This window comes from Vidua macroura, chromosome 2 (genome assembly GCF_024509145.1).
Source record: "Vidua macroura isolate BioBank_ID:100142 chromosome 2, ASM2450914v1, whole genome shotgun sequence".
NCBI lineage: Eukaryota > Metazoa > Chordata > Aves > Passeriformes > Viduidae > Vidua > Vidua macroura.
Genome location: NC_071572.1, coordinates 62,072,088 through 62,090,904, shown reverse-complemented (window position 1 = coordinate 62,090,904; position 18,817 = coordinate 62,072,088). Strand labels below are relative to the sequence as shown.

At 42.3% G+C, this 18,817-nt stretch overlaps 1 protein-coding gene across 1 annotated transcript in view; it reads left to right on the top strand.

Annotated features, from left to right (window-relative positions):
• The window catches only part of NECTIN3 (nectin cell adhesion molecule 3), a 127,018-nt gene extending 108,437 nt beyond the window's left edge, over window positions 1–18,581 (top strand). Inside the window, exon 8 of the mRNA XM_053969917.1 lies at window positions 18,285–18,581. Within this exon, the coding sequence (XP_053825892.1) occupies window positions 18,285–18,341 (57 nt within the window). The 3' untranslated portion in view covers window positions 18,342–18,581. The remainder of the gene's footprint in view (window positions 1–18,284) is intronic.
• Window positions 18,582–18,817: the final 236 nt, after the last annotated feature.

The window sequence follows — 18,817 nt, the reverse complement described above, 5'->3', positions numbered from 1 at the left end:
TGAATTTGAAAAAAAAAATAACCACTTAGCTTGGAACTACATTTCCATTTCCTAGAAAAGCTCTTTTCTTTTGCAGGGAAAAAAAAAAGGCAATAACTTTTTAATTTTTATGGTTTAACTAATATTTCCCCATCTGTGCTTTGCTCCTGCGCTCTCTTTGTGGGGAAACTGAAGTCACAACCAGAATGCCTGGCAACAGAAACAATGGACTTGATATTTATATTAGCACTGTAACACATGTGTTCTTTCTACCCTTTAGAAGATATTGCTTCTCAGTACTGATATTTGGCTTTTTCACCTGTGGGCTGCTGCTGATAGGTGAGGTTGGTGGGAGCCTCAGAAAGGACTTCACTGCAGCCAATGGAGCAGTCCCTGCCCAGCAGATACCCCAGGACAGACAGGGAGATAGATGGACAGACAAAGGGGTCTTTTTCCAGCCCAGGGGCTGAGGCAGTGCTGGGTTGGCCTCCTTGTAGTGTTGGGGCAGAGTTAAGTGACCCAGAGCCCTCTTTCCAGTTCACTGCTGATTTGCAGAGATTGGGATGTAATCCCTTCCTTCTGCCTGTTTCCTTACACTTAAAACAAGAATACTGGAAAAGTGCTGGTGGCAGAGCTTTTCATCAGTACAACATTCACCTGTAAAAGACAGAGGACCAAGGAAGTTTCAGTAGTACAGGGAGGATACATTAAACCAGAGATTAGTATTCCCCCTTAGTATGTGTAAGCGCCTAATCAAGTTAGTTATTTTCCTTTTGATTTAGGGTGAGTTTTCAAGGCAGTCAGCTTTCTGTAAAAAAAGCAGTTTAGAATGAACAGGTGGGCTGGCATGTCTGCACTTTGCCTTTTCATACCTGTTATCCCAAAATACCAGCTCCCTGTGTTAAAAGTCCCACAGGAGCTCAGTCTTCCCGGTGCTGGGTTCAATTCCCAAACACACATGTTCATACAGCAACTGAATTACACAGACTGCAGATGTGGATGTTGCACTGTTTCTTATCTTCCTTCTTTACAGTATGTTTAAGGCCTGAACCCTGAACTGTGATGATAAAAATACCTCACCTTTGATACCAGGATGAGATGGAAATACCTGCTCCTGGCTAGCACTTAAACTGTGTTGCCTGTCCTTAGGGCAAATGCATCAGATAAGCCTGTTCTCTTGCTAAAGACGTGTTGGATAGTTTGCATACCTTCTCTTGCATTATTACAAGGAAGTAACAGACTTAGTTACCCAGTGGCAAAACAAAAGTGGTGAGACAACGCTATACAGAGACCTTTTCGTAAGCCACAGGAACCAGACTGCACCCAAACAGATGCCCTGCCTCGGAGTGCAGATTGATTAGGGCTTCAGGAAGTTTATTTGTGGCATTTCTGTCCAAAAGCATTTTTGAAGGGTAGACTAGGTAAAAAGTAGCACAGGGAAGATGGAAAGAATGTGTCACCCTCTTTTCTTCCCACAATTATATTATTTAATTTTCAAGTGCCATCTAAGATGACATTAGAGGTTGCAATGCCCAGGTATTTCTCTAGCAGGGGTTAGCTCGTCCTGCCTGTATTCCTTCTCTCCTAACTACAGCACTATACTTTTCCACCACCTCTGCAGTACTCCCTGCATGAAAATGGGACATCTTGAATGAGCACCGAGCATGGGGATGAGGGGAGGCAAAATTATTTCTATGAAGTGGGAGGTGGGGAAGTTACACTGTTCCTGTATTGTAAGACTGGCTTGAAGTGCTCAGGCAACAACAGAAACAACAGCAAGGAAGAAACATGCTACATGAAAAGTGAGACAGGGCATTTCACAATGGCTGTGATTCAATAATAACCTTGACATGAAATGTTTGGGAACTGACTCATGGATTTACCACTCATATTACTGAACAAAAAAAAACAAATAAAAAGAAAAAAAAGTAAAGACTTCTCTGTGAGGAGTTCTTGAAAGCATTGGTGTGCTGCTTTTCACCTTGGGAACGCTTCCTCTCCTCCCCTGTACATACCTATGCCAGCTGGTAATTGCCTGAGTTGGAGATGTGCCACAAGCTGGCACCTCGTGGTCCTTCATCTAGTTCAGAGGTTATTCATCCCTAACTGAGTGTCCTAGAAATTACAGCAGACAGTGCAACAGAGCACTGCGGTAACAAAAGAGTCCCTTCCCAACTCAGAGCCTTGTGGAAGGAGGAGGCAGAGCCAATGAATCAGGGTGCTGTGAACATCTTTGGGGATTGACTGACAGCTGCAGCTCCCTTGTGATGGGGAGATCTCAATGCATGTCCTTAGCATGCAGCAAAAGGGCTCTCTTGTTTCCGACTGAGTCTTCTGAAACCTGACTGGAGAGGGGAGAAAGGGCATCATGCATCAGTCTCTTCTTCCCTGTCCCTTCTTTGGTGACTAATGCTGATGGAATCTCAATTGCATTGTGTGGGTTAAAACCATCAGCATGGAAACAGAGCAGCCTGTTTCAGCACCAACAAAACTAACCTATTTTTCTCAATTTGTTGGACTTTTTTAAAGACAAAGGTATAATCCTTCTAATTAGGGAAAAAAAAAAAAAGTCAAGTTAGCAACTAATCTAGGAAATCAACTATTTGTGTGGCCCAATTTCACATCCTTGTTGCAGGTGGTGCCAAGCTGTTTTAGTCCAATTTTGTTAGCACAAAGTATAATCTTAGCCATGCTAGTCTGGAGTTTGGTTGCTGTCTTTAAGCCTCTTTTGTAATCTGCAAAATTCTGATGAAAAAGCCTATGACGGAAGCTTCCAAGAAATATAATTGCTTGTAGACAGCTAAACAAATCTCTGCCTGAAACAGGTAAATCTTGTGATAGTAAATAAATGTAAAACGGTGAATTGGAACTGTAGATTGGCTAATTCATCAGCTGAAGAGTTTAATGAAATAGCTAATTTACAATTCTGTCCACAAAGCTTGGACTAAAACTATCATGGTAAATCTGCATCATGCATTGATAGCCTTGGTAAAATTAGATTCATTGTTTTGTGGGATTACATATCTGATGAACAAGAGAAATTCAGTTGATACAGTTCACATGCATTTCTCTGAGACATTTGGCTACAAATGCTATATGACATCTATTTTTTGGCTTTGGATAGAAACTCCAAAACAAAAATACCCTAGTTAGATCATACAAGGTGTTACCAAAAAATGGATAAATTCAGAACCAGTTTGCTTACTGGCATCCCTCAGCCTGTCAATGGGAGGTTGTCTGTGAGTTCAAAGTGATGATTTTTTCCTGATTTAGCATTGCTGGATGTTTCTGCCCTTTTACCAAAGATTTGAAATCTGAGGCAATATACAACTTGCAAGAGACAGGGTAGCAAACATTAAATATGAGGCTACAGAGGCACTAATCAAGACTGTCTACTTGTGTGGCTTCAAATGGCAGAATATCCCTTCCCTTCAGTTCTGCAGCTTTGTGTCTGCTCAGGGATTGCATCGGAGCGAGAGGCCGGGGCTGTGGAAGGTGCTGCCCTGGCAGCGAGCTGTGGTGTGTGTGCTGTGCTGGGATCAGCTGGGTGTGCTTGCTCTGCCTGCCTCTTTGTCCTTGTTGGCCCTTCCACCTCCAACAATTCAGTCTTAGGGACTGAATGAAGATTTTGGTTCTCCCTTTCCCTCTTCACATTGAAAATTATTCTGGGAAGTTTAATTGTGTTTGCTCACTGAACTGTCACTATTGTTGGGGTATTTGCTGGGGGATGAAGACAACAGGTGATAGTTATAGATTTCAGTTCCAGGCAACCTTTGGGAATATCTTGGCATTGGTCTTTGAGTACTAACTTGGTTTCCAAAAAATGTGAAAAAAATGTGCCTGCTTTGTGGGATGAATTCCTTATGTATCTTGCTTGTGACACCCAAGACCTAAACTCCACCCCCTTAATCTCCAAAGTCCCTGCAACTTCCTAAGCTGAAGGAAAACTCACATATTTCTGCAAGTAGCAGACTTTGTAGGCAGCCCAGAGTTAGCAACAAAGATGATGCATCTTTGTTCAAAAAGGTATGATAAGTTTGGGGATTTTTCATTGCTGTCTTTCTTCCCTTCCAGGGATTAGAAATAAATATTTCATTAAATAGGCTGATGACTGATGATTGGAATGAGACCAGGCAAATCTTAAGTCTGTTTCTTTTGAGAAGCAGATTTCAAGACACTAGAACACTTATTTGAAGTTAGTTGCAGCTGCACACCTTTCTACATCTTTATTTCAGTAGCTGATGTAGTTATTTTGGTGAATCACTTGCTAATTTTCTGCAGTACAATTGCTTGATAGAACATATTTTTAGAGACATGACCTCTCTGAAGCTTGTGACTGCAGCTTAGGATGTCTGTTCTTGTGATGTGTGAAATACATTCTAGTCCATTAAGGTCAAATGAATTTTCAGAGAGGCAGGGTCTGCAGCCAAAGAATTTATACTGATTATCTGCTTTTTGAGAACCATCTGCATGAATTTCTAACCTTCAAATAAGTCCCCACTTGGGAGATCACTGATGACACAGACACTTGTCTCGAAATTCATCCGCTCGATCTTTATTGAACTTGATGGGCAAACATTTAAATGATAATTGAAACACTAATTAAAATGCTGTGCCTGTACTCCTGGTTGAGTATTGAAAGGAAAGACTAAATTATTTAATGATAATTTGGGGAGTTACAGGTACAGATCTTTAGCAGACTTGTAAGAAAGAGGGTTTATTCAGAGCTTTGAACTCTGCTGCTGCTGTCGCCTACTGCTCCAAATATCCCACTTGATCCCCTGGCTTTACAAAGGCATCACTAGGATCCCACTCACCACAGTTTTCTAGCAAGTGCCAGGACATCATATTTACTCTGGTGAGCAACACTGAAGTGTGAAGCCTTGGTTTTGTTTTGCCCTTTCTAGTAATTTTCATCGTGCAGTCTTGACACTATTAATCCATGTCTGCATTTGTAAATTCACCTTCATAAAACATGATCTGGCTCGTGACTGCAATCAAGTTGTCTAATTCTATGTTTCAAATTATTCCCTATTACTCTGATATCCATTCCAAATAAATTAGTTGCTTCTTCCTACATTTTTCACAGTGCTCTTTATTGTTGTTCATGTACATCCCTACATTTCTGCTTTTTTTCCCTACTGACACACTTGTGGCAACTGTTAAGGTGTGAGGATATTAGACCTAATCAAAATGTCTCAAGCTCTTTAGTAAGTCACATATGACTGTATTCACAAATGACTTTAGATGATTATTCTCCCAATGCAGTCACTTATCTCTGCTCCCCTGTCCAGGAACCAGAAAAGTGAAAATCAGGCTTGGCACTTCCACAGGGATCTCAGGGGTAGGTAAAAATTTCATCACTGCCAGTGATTTGTTCCCTGTGCAGAATAGATTTTTTCAACAGGACCTGCAAAATACTTACAAGCTTGGTACAGCACCAGTTCTTCTTCCTCCTTTCCTATCCTTTCCATACCAACAGTGTGTAGCAGATCAATTTCCTTCACTGGGGGGAGTCAGGAACTGCTATGGGAACAGATGCTGGGGAAGCAGATGGGGCAAGAGTTGATTTGGAGCAGTGACAACTCTGTAACCTTTTGGTGTCTGCCTGAGATTGCAACTTCCCCTGTATTCCATAGCAGAACACAAGTCCAGGCACAGGACAAAGTCCAGGTTTAGCACTGTGCTCAAGCAGTGGTAGGTGGCAGCTGGGCTTCTCAAGCACAGCGTGGTGGCCCTGAAAAGGCAGTTAATGCTCAAGTGGGGCTTTTTATGCATTAGGTTACAGCCTGTATTGCAGGCAGTACCTCAGGCTTTTTCAGGAGTTTGGTTTCGTAGGGCTTGTCAGCCCAGCAGTGCTGTGAGCTCTTGTTTCACACATGCTGAAACAGAGACTGTGAACTGGTCGAAAGGTGCTTCTCTAGTAAGGGACATGAACTCCTACACTGATTTCTCAGCTTGAATGAGAACTGTGTGTCCCAGGCCACCCAGAAGGTCTGGGGCAGAGCAAGATGTGACATGTAGATACACAGCCTCCCAGACCTGGACAACAAGCATCTCTCCCACACTTCCACAGGGGCAAAGACAGGATTTTTGTTCCTGTTTGTCCTTTGCTAGGGGGCAAGGGCATGCCTGGTGTTTGTGTTTGCACATTTTGTAGGAAAAAAAAAAACAAACCACTATGGTTCTCCACTATGATTTATCTGTATTGTTTATAGTATAGTGGAGAACTTCAAAAGTCTAAGGATGTAAGTGTGGTAAGTATTTACCATATGTAAGTCTTCAGCAGCAAAATTAAATTTGTTCTTTCAGCCAGGTAAAATGCCATTATGATGCACTCAATTAAAAATAGGGATTTAAAACATTTAGTAAGGTTACTGGGAGTTCCTGTGTGTGTGTATCCCAGATATCCTGGGTAGTTTATTCAGGATGCATTACAAAAGATTTATCATGTCAAACTACAGGGTTAAGACCAAACAAGTGCTTTTTGGATCAAATATTTATTCTTTCTGGTGACTGATAAGCAAGAAGATGGTGAAGATTGAGAGGTACTCTGCATTTTATTTAAAAACGTACTTCAGATCTGACCAAGTGATCATCAAAATAATTTATATTTTTTTCAACCTGATCTTTACCTTGAAATATGTTTTAGTTAATGGAATTTCCTCTTCTGAAGTTGAATGACTGTTAGCACAGAATCTGACTAAAAAGCTGCCTTTCTATGCATGATTTATTTACCAGGGAGTCAATGATAGCATATTAGAACATGCCAGAATGTGTTTGGTCCCATTGTGATGAGAAGTCTTAAGAGCAATGGCATAGATGTGATGGGACTGGAAATAAAAATGTATGCAATTGTGCATTTAGTGTACTTGTTCACAGAGCTCCTGTAGATTTTTTTTATTAAGTGACTGTCACTTGAGAAGCAGCAGAAGGCCAAAAATAGATGACTTTGTACAGCACACCTTGGCACGCTGGATTACTCTTCAGTGTAAGATTTTACCCTGTGTCTCAGGACCACATGAATCATAGTGAAGGGAAACTGACAGCTTCCTAATGCTCTTTTTGCATGTGCCTTCATTCATCCAAAAGCCAAAATTAAGCTAAACCAAACAGCAATGAGATGCTTGCCTGAAATGCTTTTATGTAGACCTAAGCTAGAGACTTTTCCTAAGGTGCTGTGTGTTGGGTAAATTGGAATAAAAATGCTGTCCAACTGATGGCTTGTGCTGGCAACACCTTTAATCTTATCAAACCTCAGGCTCTTCATGGTGCTAAGTGGAAGGTAATGCCAAGTGTGCCTGAGTGTGTTACCAGCTGTCAGGCTGAGCTTGAGAAGCATGATTAAGGCATTTCACTGCAGGAAGCTGGGTCATAGTGTGGGGTTGCTGTGATTTTCTGTGGTGGACATAGACCAGGCTCCTCTGAGGAGATGTGATCAGAACTGAGCTTTGCTTGACCACTACTGTGGTCAAGGTTCTGAATGTGACACTTGTCACTAGCCAACTCAGAAACATTTTCTAAGATGGAAGAGGAGTTTGGAGAGTTATTACAATATTAGCACAATATTACAATGTATGTCACTGTCAGACATTGTGCACTGCTGATTTACAGCTTAAAAAAATCTTTATTGCTTTAGAAGGTTGATATCAGCTGATAAAGCTGATCTGTGTCATTCTGAGAAGCCCAGTCTCATCCTAAAAACTTGTGGAAGAACAGGGATGGGTCAGCAATTGGCAGTTCAGAGAAAAAGTGTCACATCCTATGAATATGTTTTCTTACATCATGAGTGCTAGGAGACAAAGATGAAAATCAGCCTATAAGGATACAGGCAACAATTACAGAGAAAATGTTGCTTGTCAGAAAGGGGGAGGGAAACAACACCACGGTCTGAAACACCCTTGGGTGCTGCAACCAGCAGAAACCTCCTGAAATCACTCAGCCCCATTCAAACTGCTTTTAGTAAACAGGTAACTAAAATTCAAGCACTGCCTTTATAAAGCCTCTTGCTTTCAGAGAAGTGGCTCACTGTCTGACAGTTCACTGGGAGGTTCTTCTCCCAGGATTGCTTCCCTCCTCCGGGGAGCTGCCTGGAGAGCAGCTCGCACGCTGGCAGGCTGCACCAGCCAGGCGTTTCCTCCACCAGTACCACCTGCTCTGCTGGAAGCCTTGCCGCGCTGAAGTCGCCAGCATCTTTGTGCCTGATCTGCAGGGCGGCTTCTCATGTTGGGCTCGGCTGCTCTCCCACGGCAGAACAGTTTGCCGAGCCCTTTGGCTCAGGAGCGCTCGGCAAGCTTCGGAACGCGCTCCGCTGGGCAGCGGCACCCACACCCAGGGCGCTGCTGTGCACCCCATGCTGGGAGCTCCCCGCGGCCTGTGTGTGCTGACACTGCCCTCAGGCAGCGGGCAGCTGGAGTAATCGCCGCTGAAGGTTCAGCGGGAGAACACACCACAGCCAAATTCGAAGAGATTGAGATACCGGAGAGGGAGGTGGCTATTATGTTACAGCTCTCTTTAAAAAGCATTTTGAGACTTCTAAGGCATTGTGTTGTGCTTGTTGCTGGATTTAAGGCTGCTGATTGTCAGGCGGTGAAAGTCACTCTGTGCTTTCCTCTTTAAGGCAAGTTGCTGTTTCTATTACCAAGAGACCAGCAGTGCTGACTAACTCTTGGCATGTTAACCTGGGGAGCATGTTCTCTCCCAGGGAAAAGGTCTCCCTTAGGACCCGTATAGCTGGAGAGTTGTATATCATGTAGGTGTCAAGCCCAATCAGAGCTTCCCTGTCAGGATGTGCTAGGGCAGCTGCCTGCAATCTGTGTGACAGTGCACATCTCTGCCAATAAACTACTTTTACTCTCCCTCATGCCGTGTCTGCAGTCTGCAGGGCTGTTGGAATGCTGCCAGGGAGAGAGAGCAACTGCATGCACAGAGGTGTCTGGGTGGCACCTCTTGTAATCTGTGTTCTGCACGGTGTATTGATTTGCTTTGTGGAGGGATCCCAGAGGCTGAACATGAACACCACGTACCACAGCATGACATTTTAATCAGAGACATGTTTAACTACTGAGAGCAGCTTGGGTAATGTCTACTTAGGGAAAAAAAAAAAAGGAAAAAAAAAAAAGAAAATTGCACCAAAGGAAAAAAAAATGCATATGCTGGTTAAGAGTTATGTGTAGTTAAATGCAGAATACAAATGAGTAGGTTGTGTCAGGGCCAAGAGCACTTTGAAGTAAAGCTGTAGTAAGTGCAAATCAGTGATACAAGTGAAGACACTGAAACAGGGTTTTTGCATGTACATCTGCACAGACCATGGCAGCACAGTGCCATTCCTGTCTGCCAGCTATAAAATCACTTGGCTCAGAGGACAAAAAGGTTTTCTGCAGGAGATGAGGCTGGCAAGGAGCAAGAGAGATTTAAAAAATTTTTCATTTAAAAAATGGAGTTTCCTCTGTATTTGCAATGATAAAGAGTTGTGAGGAAAATCGAACTCTGTTGGGGTTGTGTGCCAGGTAGTTCCACCAACATTTTGAATAAGGGTTGAAAAATGACCACCTCAGAAACATCAGGGAAGGTTATCCTCCTCCTCAGCCCATAACATGCTGTGTAGTAGAGTTTACCCTTCTGTAGTAAAGTCTCAGGGTCCCTGAAGAGCTCTGTTAACCTTGAAATCTGTGTAGTAGGTTACTTTCTGCCAGCAAAGTAGAAAGCACCACTTATTCACAGGCATGAATGACACCAAATCTAGTATAGAGGCAGACTTGAAAGGACATTCATCGGATGTTTGTGGGAATTTAACTGAGAGGAAGCTTCTGAAATACCAAAACAGAGAGAATAGTAAAATTATTCCCAAAGCGCTGCCTGCCTGCTAATTGCTGGCCATTTCCTTTTGTAAAAAGAAGCAAGAGAAAGAGTTCACACATGCAAAAGTAATTGCCGATTTCTGGGGGAAAACTGTTCTCTTTCTTCTCTTGATTTTGGATGCTTAAAATGAGGAAAGCAACATATCAGACTAGAGAGAGAGGGAAAAAAGTCAGATACCTTGGTATCTGATGATCAAAGGTATGACCCCCCTCTGCGGTGCCCTGAGAATGGCAGCACTTGTTCCTGAGGAACTGCTCTTAGCTCAGAACAGGCAACGTCCCTTCACTCCCTGTGCCGCCCCACAGATCAGGAGCTGCCTGCCTGCCTTGGGAGAGCAGGGTATTTCACTTTTCCCAATAGGAACAGGGCAGCTTAACCAGTTATCCTCTGCCAATGAAAAGAAGCAGCAAGATAAGTGTCAAAGAATGATTATTCCCTGGGTAGTGACAGGACTGACATGTATTTTCTTGTCAAGATCCGGTAAGCTACAGCTATTAAGTAGCAGGAATTTATGAAATTCGTGGCCAGCTTTCCTACTTAGCTTCCTTTCATCATTTGAAAAGTCTGTGATTTTGTTCTGACTCCTATGCCTTAAATACAGAAACTAATAGAAGCTAAGAGGAAAATGGTTTGCTCTTTACATTCAGTTACCACTTTACTGTGTGCATTTTAACACTCAAAATGTACTGGCTCTGGCTGGCATTTCCATCATGTTGGAGTGCCTCTATGCCTCTCATGTTTCTAATGAGGCACAAAGTGTAGATAACATAAATGACAGGAAATGGGCTCCAGTTTTTTCATTACCAAAATCATATATATTTTGAAGCTCTAGCCTAAGGTTACAGCACAGCAAAGCAGGCAAAGTCTCTTTCATCTGCAGTTTACTTGAAAACCAGGACCAAATTTCAGTCTCCCCGGGTGACAGAAAACAGCAGAGTCCCCAGTACAAAAGCAAAGACCCATACACCATCCAGCCCTGTAGTCAATTTTCCAAGAATCCAGTGACACATTTCCTTGTAGAGGTAAAGCAGACGAGGGCAGGAGAGTCAGAGAGCCAACGAGACAAAAGAAAATGGATTAAAAGTTAAAATCAGTCAATACTGTGAAGACATTAGGTGAGGGTGTTCAGGACCTGATGTGAGAGACCTAAATTGGGACTCGCATAACATTTTCCCCCACCCCACCAGGCAAAGGGCTGCACTGACTTTGCCATCAGAAATGATGAACAGTATCAGCTTGTCCGAGTTCTTAATATACATCACACCTTTTGTATAAATTTTTACCAGAACTATGGGCAATTTTCTGAGATGAGAATTATTTTTTGTCACCTGTAAATTGCACTTTTGTGAGGAACCATACTGAGGAAAAGGAAGGTGAGATATCGGTGGTGTGAGCTGGTATACCGAGGCTCCACAGCTGACAAATGAGATTTCTGACAAGGAGAGGTGTAGAAAAAAAAAAAAAAAAAAATTGCAGGCTGTCATTGGGAAATCCTGGTTTTCAGACATAAATGGACAGTGGACAGTGACATGAAAATGCCAGTGTGAGTCAGTCTCTGAATTATGCTTTTAGGTATAAATAGTCCTTACCTGGGTCTTGGCAAAGGGTTAAGACAGGGTTTTAGCAAGTTCATGGTTGCTGCTTGCATTACAGGGCATGTTCAGGACCCATAATTCCAGCTGCAGTTTTCACAAGCAGTATGCATTGAAGCTGTTGTGTAAGTATACATAAATACATGTATACATGCTGAAGCCCCCTGAGAACCATTAAATTCATTTGGAGAGATGAATGGCAATCAAAAGAACTTCTTCATATTCCACCTGCAGAGTTGCACATGGGGAGGAAATAAAAACAAACAAAAATAAACACTGTCTAGAGCTCCAGATTTCTCATTCCTTACTTCCATGTCCTTTGTATTTTACCAGAAGGTGTTATTGCAAATCTTCAGTGACAAAGGGTCTCTGCAGTATCAAGATTTTTTTTTTGCTCTTTCTGGTGCATGGCAGAGTTGCTGTATGATGATGGAGCAGAAGCTGCCCAAAGGCTTTTTGTATTGTGTGGACATGTGGTGTCCACACAATACAAAAAACACATTGGCACATTAATTTGTTCCTTGACTTCCATTAATTTGTTCCTTGACACATTAATTTGTTCCTTGACTTCCATTAAGTCAACTCATGCTGTAATATGTAACAAAATTGAATTTGGGGAAGGCAAAACTGATAAGAGATTGGCTGCTACTGGGAGTGTGAATCAAACCTTTTCTGTAGCAAAGTTGCAAACATTATCAGAATGTGAATACACAGAGATATTGAACTTGTTTTCTTGGTTTTAGCTCTGATCTGATAGTGGGGAGTACCTGTTTGTTTCTGTACTTAAGCAATTGTCTGCAAACTAGCAACAAAAGGAACTATCCAAGATGCTTTTGACAACTTCCAGGCAGGACAGCACAATGAGCATAGCAGCCACAGATGTATGCTCTGATATCAAGCAGTGAATGCTTTTTGAGATAGTGAGGTGGATTTTGTTCGTATTTAAGCAATGCCTTGGACTATCATTTCTGAGACATTTTCATGTCTACCTTTGATCTGAAATGTGTTAATCTAATGAGTGGGTAGAGAAAATGAGTTACTATGGGAACATCTTTCTCTTAACTTCCTGGCCCAGCTGGTTGCTCTGGCAATCGAAGCACACCCACAAAATGGAGTGAGTCCACCAGAGACAAACGTGCATTTCAATCTTAAAGGGAGCATTCAGGCTTGGGCTTGGGGTCCAAGCAGACCTCTGGGAGCTCCATCATGTGCTTAAAGCAAAGAGAGAGGAGGGGGAGCGTGGGATCTGACTCTGATAAGGAAACAAACTTATCTGGTGGGAAGGAAACAAAGGCTCTTCTTCTGGGTTTCTTGGGGTGTAACTGATAAATTATAAGGACAGCTGTTAAAGCTTAAAGCTTTTAAATCTGTTCTGGTAGTCATTAGCAAGGTATTTCACCATTAAACAGTTCTGTGAGCTGCTTTTGCTTCCTATTTCTTTCTGTGGGCTTACAGAAGAAGCCATGAGTATGAAAAGCATGGGTGTATCTACCCTGCCACCATGGGTGCATGACCTGGACAGCAGTGGTACCTGCAGTGGTGGGTCATGACCTCTGTGGAGGAGATGTTGGCTGGGAAGCAGCATCCTGTATCGGTATTAAATGTCCTCTGTTTGCACCTTCCTAAAAACATAACACATGGGAAGAGGGAAAAGCTGAATTTCTTATTACTGCTCATTAAGGGGAGAACTTTTCTCTGAGTGGGAAAGTCTTAATCTTCTCTTATTTGATTCCTGTGGTGGCCTATTGCCTGAACAAGGCAAAACAAAAAACCTGTGGGTATCCTGCTTCCCTTCAGCTCACTGCCTCTCGGCAGCATGTGAGCACTGGGTGAGTGCTCACCCCAACTTCAACACCTACAGGTTAACAGGAAATAGCTCCTCTGGGCAGTTTCTTTGATAGCTATATTCCTCACTGCGTAATGTGTGTCCTTTTTTTTGCCTGCTTTCTCAGGAAAAGCACTGTACAATGTATGTGGTTAAATCAAATCAGGATCATTTTGATCTGGTTTTTTTTTTTTTTTTAATGAAAAGTAATTGAAGAACAATCAACAAAACATTCTGGATCAATATCAACTATGACATACAATACTAGACATGCAAACAATATCAAATGCCTATGACTTGCTGGATTTCTAACTGGGTTTTGACCACCACTCTCCTGTTCCACAGTTTCTCTCCACAGTCACAAATTTTTGTACTTTCTTAGTTTTTTCAAGTTGATTCCTGCCCTCAAGGTCTCTTAGCAGTCCCTTGCTTGCAGTGTAACCAGGCTGACAGTCAACCTAAGGCAGATTAATCATTGATAATTTCCTGCCAGTACTGTGAGCTTTTGGGTGATGCCTTCTCAGACAGCTGCAGGTCTTACACTGCCCTAAGTTATGTCAGCGTTGCTCTCCTCCTAGCTGCTGCTGTCCAGGAAACACTGTGGGTCTGTGTGGATCCCCCACACCTGCCCTCAGACTGCTTCCTGCCCTATTTGTGTAATTGAGGCCACACTGCTCTGCCTGTGGCCCTGGTGCTTGGATTCTTCTGATTTCTGTGTTGTTGTTGTGTCCCTACAATTAGAACTTCTTCTCTCTGGTGCTGTTTCTGAAATTTAATGTTCTGCTCATTGCTTGACTCATTTATTTGCTAACTTTGTGTGTATGTATCTTTATTGGAAACCTCAGGGACTTGCCTAACTTTGAGGTCACCTGCCCAAGAGCACCTAGCTGGGGAGGGCTAGGCTGCTTTTTCATGTGTATGTGGCAAGGGAAGCATCTCAATGTCTTTAGTGCCACAGGCACATCCCCAGGCCAGGTAGGATCACACCATGCAAGGATTTGAATACAACTGAGGCTGTCTTTTCCCTGGTTTGAGCCCCAGTGATGAAAACAACAGCACCCTGAGCTCAGCATTGCAACACCTGCATTCCCAGGCTGCAGAAGTGCAACCACAGCATCTCCCTGCCTGCCTTTGGCAACTGTGCCTGTCCACCACTGGCATGTTCCCAAGCTCCTCTCCAGAGAGCTTTCTATGATGCAAAGAGGTCAATAATACAAATAATTAATGTCAAGTGTCTGTCAATAGATACTAGGTCTGAAAACACGGCACGTGTAAGCCCATATTAATTAATTGCATCCCATTCTGAAATTTGAACATTAAGCAAACTCGGAGGGATAGTATGCTGATAATGATCAATGCTTACTTTTTCCTGGGAGGTGTTGAAGCAGAGAACCAGAGCAGCTTTGACAGCTAAGTCCTAACTGAGTTGATTTATCTCTCCCTTCTTCTGAAATTAAATTTTTAAATATTTGGTATATAATGGTGTAATGCTTACTTTACAGAAAGTTGAGGTGCACAGTCCTAATATTAAAAATTTCTTTAATGTATTTATTTTAAATACAAAAAGAAGAATTACATAGGAAAGCAGCAAATGAGAAATTAAGTTTTTATCTCGACACACAGACTGCTTTTTCATGTGACCTGATCCATGTTCTTGCTGTTTATATTTCATATTTAGTCCTTGCATCTGGAGCATTTAGCCCAATCCAAGTCCCTGCTCTCAGAAGCATTTTATCAAGGTGGAGGAGCAGGGGTCTCATCCTGGCACACACAGACCTTGAAGAGGGTAATAGCAAACAAGACAGGTCAGACCAATACCACCACCATGTCAAAAAGAGCCCATGTAAAGATCCTTCCCATACAGATATATTGATGTCTATATTGATTGGGGCAGGGGGAGCTGTTGGATTTTTTTCTGTGCTATTTCTAAAGCAGATATCTGATAGTGTCAACTTTTCTATGTTACAAAACTTTTTTTGCCAAATGGGAGGGAAAGAGCTACAGAAATAAAATCAGAAGGTTTATAAAGGCCCTGATTTTTAATATACAAATATCACTAGAACGAGCAGGAGGGGATACATGGGGGAACAGAGTAACATATTTTTACCTTCAGAATAATACATATCTTTACTCAGGTGTAGAAACATTTCAATATGAGGTATTTTTCTTTGCATTCTGAATATGACACAAGTCTAGGCTGCTGCCCGCAGCAGTCCCTGTTTCTCTTTCCTGCCACTTCCCTGCTGGAAGGTCTAGGTCCCAGTGAGAGTGCAGTGAACAGAATTCCTTTCCCAGGGCAGTTCTGAGGGCATGGAGCTGTCAGCGGCATGGAGGCTGCAGGGCACTGGGGTGGCTGAGGGCAGGGAGAGCCTGGAACACATCTCCAAGTGGTTAGGAGTCAAGGAGCCTGCCTGTTAGGTGCCACTGAGCTGAAATGACTCTGGTGCTGTGAAAATAAGAAAAGTTCTCCAAACCGAAAATTTAACTTTGGTCATGCTGGTTCCAGCTAAGCAGCAGAACTTGTTGAGCACAACAATTTCTCAAAAATTATTCTGTGGAGTCCCTTTGGATGATGAGAAACTGAGGAGTTGTTCTTCACCCTCTGGTGGAGTAGCCAGTGTTATCAAAACGTGGTGAATCGCAGTAATTCCTACGATTACTCATGACTGATTTATCACTTGATTGTAGGAATTTGGTTTAAATAGATTTTTTCCATCTCCCTTGCTCCCTAATTGATTATTTTTTTGAATGCTGAATCTTTGAGTTTCTCTCATAAAGTAAAGTCATTATAGCTGTGTGCTTTTAAATCATTCTGCTGTATAATTACTTTTGCTGCCACTGTCTTCTGGCTTACACTCCTTCTTTATTAGCAATTTTTATTGCCAGAAGCTTTAAACATTTAATAATCTGTCAAGGTGGTAATTTGTTTTCTTTTTTCTTATCTTTTTTTTTTCTTTTCTTTTTTTTCTTCTTCTTTTTTTTTTTTTTTTTTTTTTACTGAAGATGTTTTCAGTGATATCTTCAAGCACCTGGCCTGCCCAGATGCTTTATTGTTCACTTATCTCTGTCTGCTTGACCTCATGTTATTTTTAATTGCCCTTCTTCTGAATATCTGAAGTTACCCATTCACGATAGAGAGAATGTAAATAAGTCACATGCAACTGCATAAGGCAATAGGAAAATAGACTGTCCAGAAACAGTAGTGAGGCTGATGGCCAGAGATGGTGCATAGGCTGTCTGTTGGCACCAGCCAATCAGATAATTATTGGACCCTGATACAGCATTAATAGTAAATGCAGGTTGTAGTGGTTTCCATACTGTGGAAAGATCATGCCCCAGTTTCTTCTTTTTAATGCTTTTTGGAGTTTCCATTGAGGGTCTCTGTGGGAATACAGCCATCCTTCTTCCTGAGCTCCCAGAGGCTTTTCCTGTATGGCATATACCAGATCTGGAGTAGCTTGTTTTTCTCAAAAGCCAGGAAGTGCCAAACAGTTCATGGGTGGTACTTTATGACTGTAAGAGGCCCTTGGGCTGCAATTCTGGCTGAACTGAGCAGGAGTCACTGAGCTGTGTCTCCCTGAGGAGCCTGAGGAGCCTGAGGAGTCCTATTCCTTGGCAACTGTGTGTCCATCAGCCTTCACTGTCACTGAGAGGCAGCGCTGCTGAGTGATGGCATTTTGCCACAGTGGCAGCAGTGTTCCCTGGGGTCACAGCCATGAGCTGCAGCACTGCCCAGTTCTCATACAGTGCACTGCCAGGACACCCTGTGTCCCACTGGAACAAAGCACCATTGGCTCTCCTGCAGCAGCTACTCTTTACCCAAAATATCCACTGGAGCTCGCAGCCTGACCCCCACAGCTGCCCCTGGGCCCCACCACAGGCATAAGACCTCCAGAGGTAGGGCAGCAGTCTCTGTGCCCCTGAGGTGCTTGGAGATGGAACAGCAGCAGGAAGGGCTGGAAGAAGTGAGCAGCTCAGTGTAGATCACTGAAAGCAGGGACACGGTGGCCTCTCAGTAAAGAAAAGGACTGTGGTGGTGGAGAGAGTGTTCCATTCTCCCCGTCCTCATGGACAGGACAGCATGAAGTGGGCTCCTCTGGGCTGGAAGTAAGAATAAAAATTCTTGGTGAGGAAAGAGGCTGAAGCTTGGGAGCAGAGCACCTGGGGACCTGGTGGCATTTCAGCTGCTGGTGGTTTCAAAGGAGTGGCTGAAACGTGAGCCTGTGGAATCTGACACACCTATGGGCTCCTCCCTTCCAGCAGGATAGGTCAGGTTGGCTCTTAATTCTCTTTCCCCTGTGCTCTCTGTCTGTGGAAGTGCAAGCCAGAGGGAACACAAATGCTGGGATTTGCACATACATCTCCCCTAAAAATCAAAACAAAACCACAGAGTAAAGGTTTTCATACACACAGAAAAGAATACAATCCAAAGACATCGATCATTTATGACTGAAAATAAGGAACAGTCAATAATTGCTTGTGGAAAATAATATCTTTACCTATATTTTAAATGGCATCTTACAGATTTCTATTTTCTTTGCTTTATAGTTGTTTGTTGGAGAAATCATTACTTTACTTTTTTCCTAGCATTCCTTCAACCATTTTGGGATAAGCTTTTTCATTAATGGCAATGACTGTCTGCATTTCTTTTAGCACCTTGTCTGTGCCTTATTTTATCTTGTCAGAGAAAACTAGCAGATAGATAGCAATTCTTAGCATTTTTCTTGTCTATATGATTATCCAGACAGGATTTTGACAATTTTGGTACAATAGCCTCCTCTCAGGAAGTCTTTGATTGTACTAAAACAAACTCTGAAGTGCTAATTTCTTAACCTTCTAGAGTTCATTATTTGGACAGATAAAAATTGAGTTTAAAATTACCTAAGAGGTCATCTCGCCAAGGTATAATCCAGTTAAAATTTTCTCAAATTGAATTAAGTAGGCTGTATACCATGTATTGCTTAAAAAATGTTCTTAATGTAGTCATATTATAAGACTCTTGATATTTTTTTTTTCTGCTTTGACAGAGCTGTTTTTTTACAGCAAGTTCAGCACTTCGTTTTGTAAAACTGTCACCATCTTGATGGCTTATCTCTTGTATAAAGCTTTGACTTCTGGACCAATCCTGTGTTTGGAGAAAACACAACTGCAAAATTGTCTACTCCTTTGCCACTTGTGAATAAGTTTCTCATATTACATTGACATGAAGAAGCTGAAGGCTGCTTTGGATTATCTTCTGAAGGACTACTGATGTTGTGGCCTTAATTAAAATGCATCCTTTGCACTTTCAAACCAGAAATTTTTGTAAGTTCTGCTCTCAAATATTCTTTTTGCCCTGATAATTGTAATTCTTAGTTCAGTTCTTTTTTAGCATGGAACAAAACCAAAGAAATAAATAATTGAATACATGAGGAAACAACATCAGCTATGACTCTTATTTCTGGAAGGTGGGCGAAAGTCAGACAAATTGAATTCAAGAGCTGCTCTGTGGTGTTGGAGAAAAAGGAGGATCCCAACTTTATCACTCCTTATTCATTTCCATCTCTGGCTTTCCTCTGCA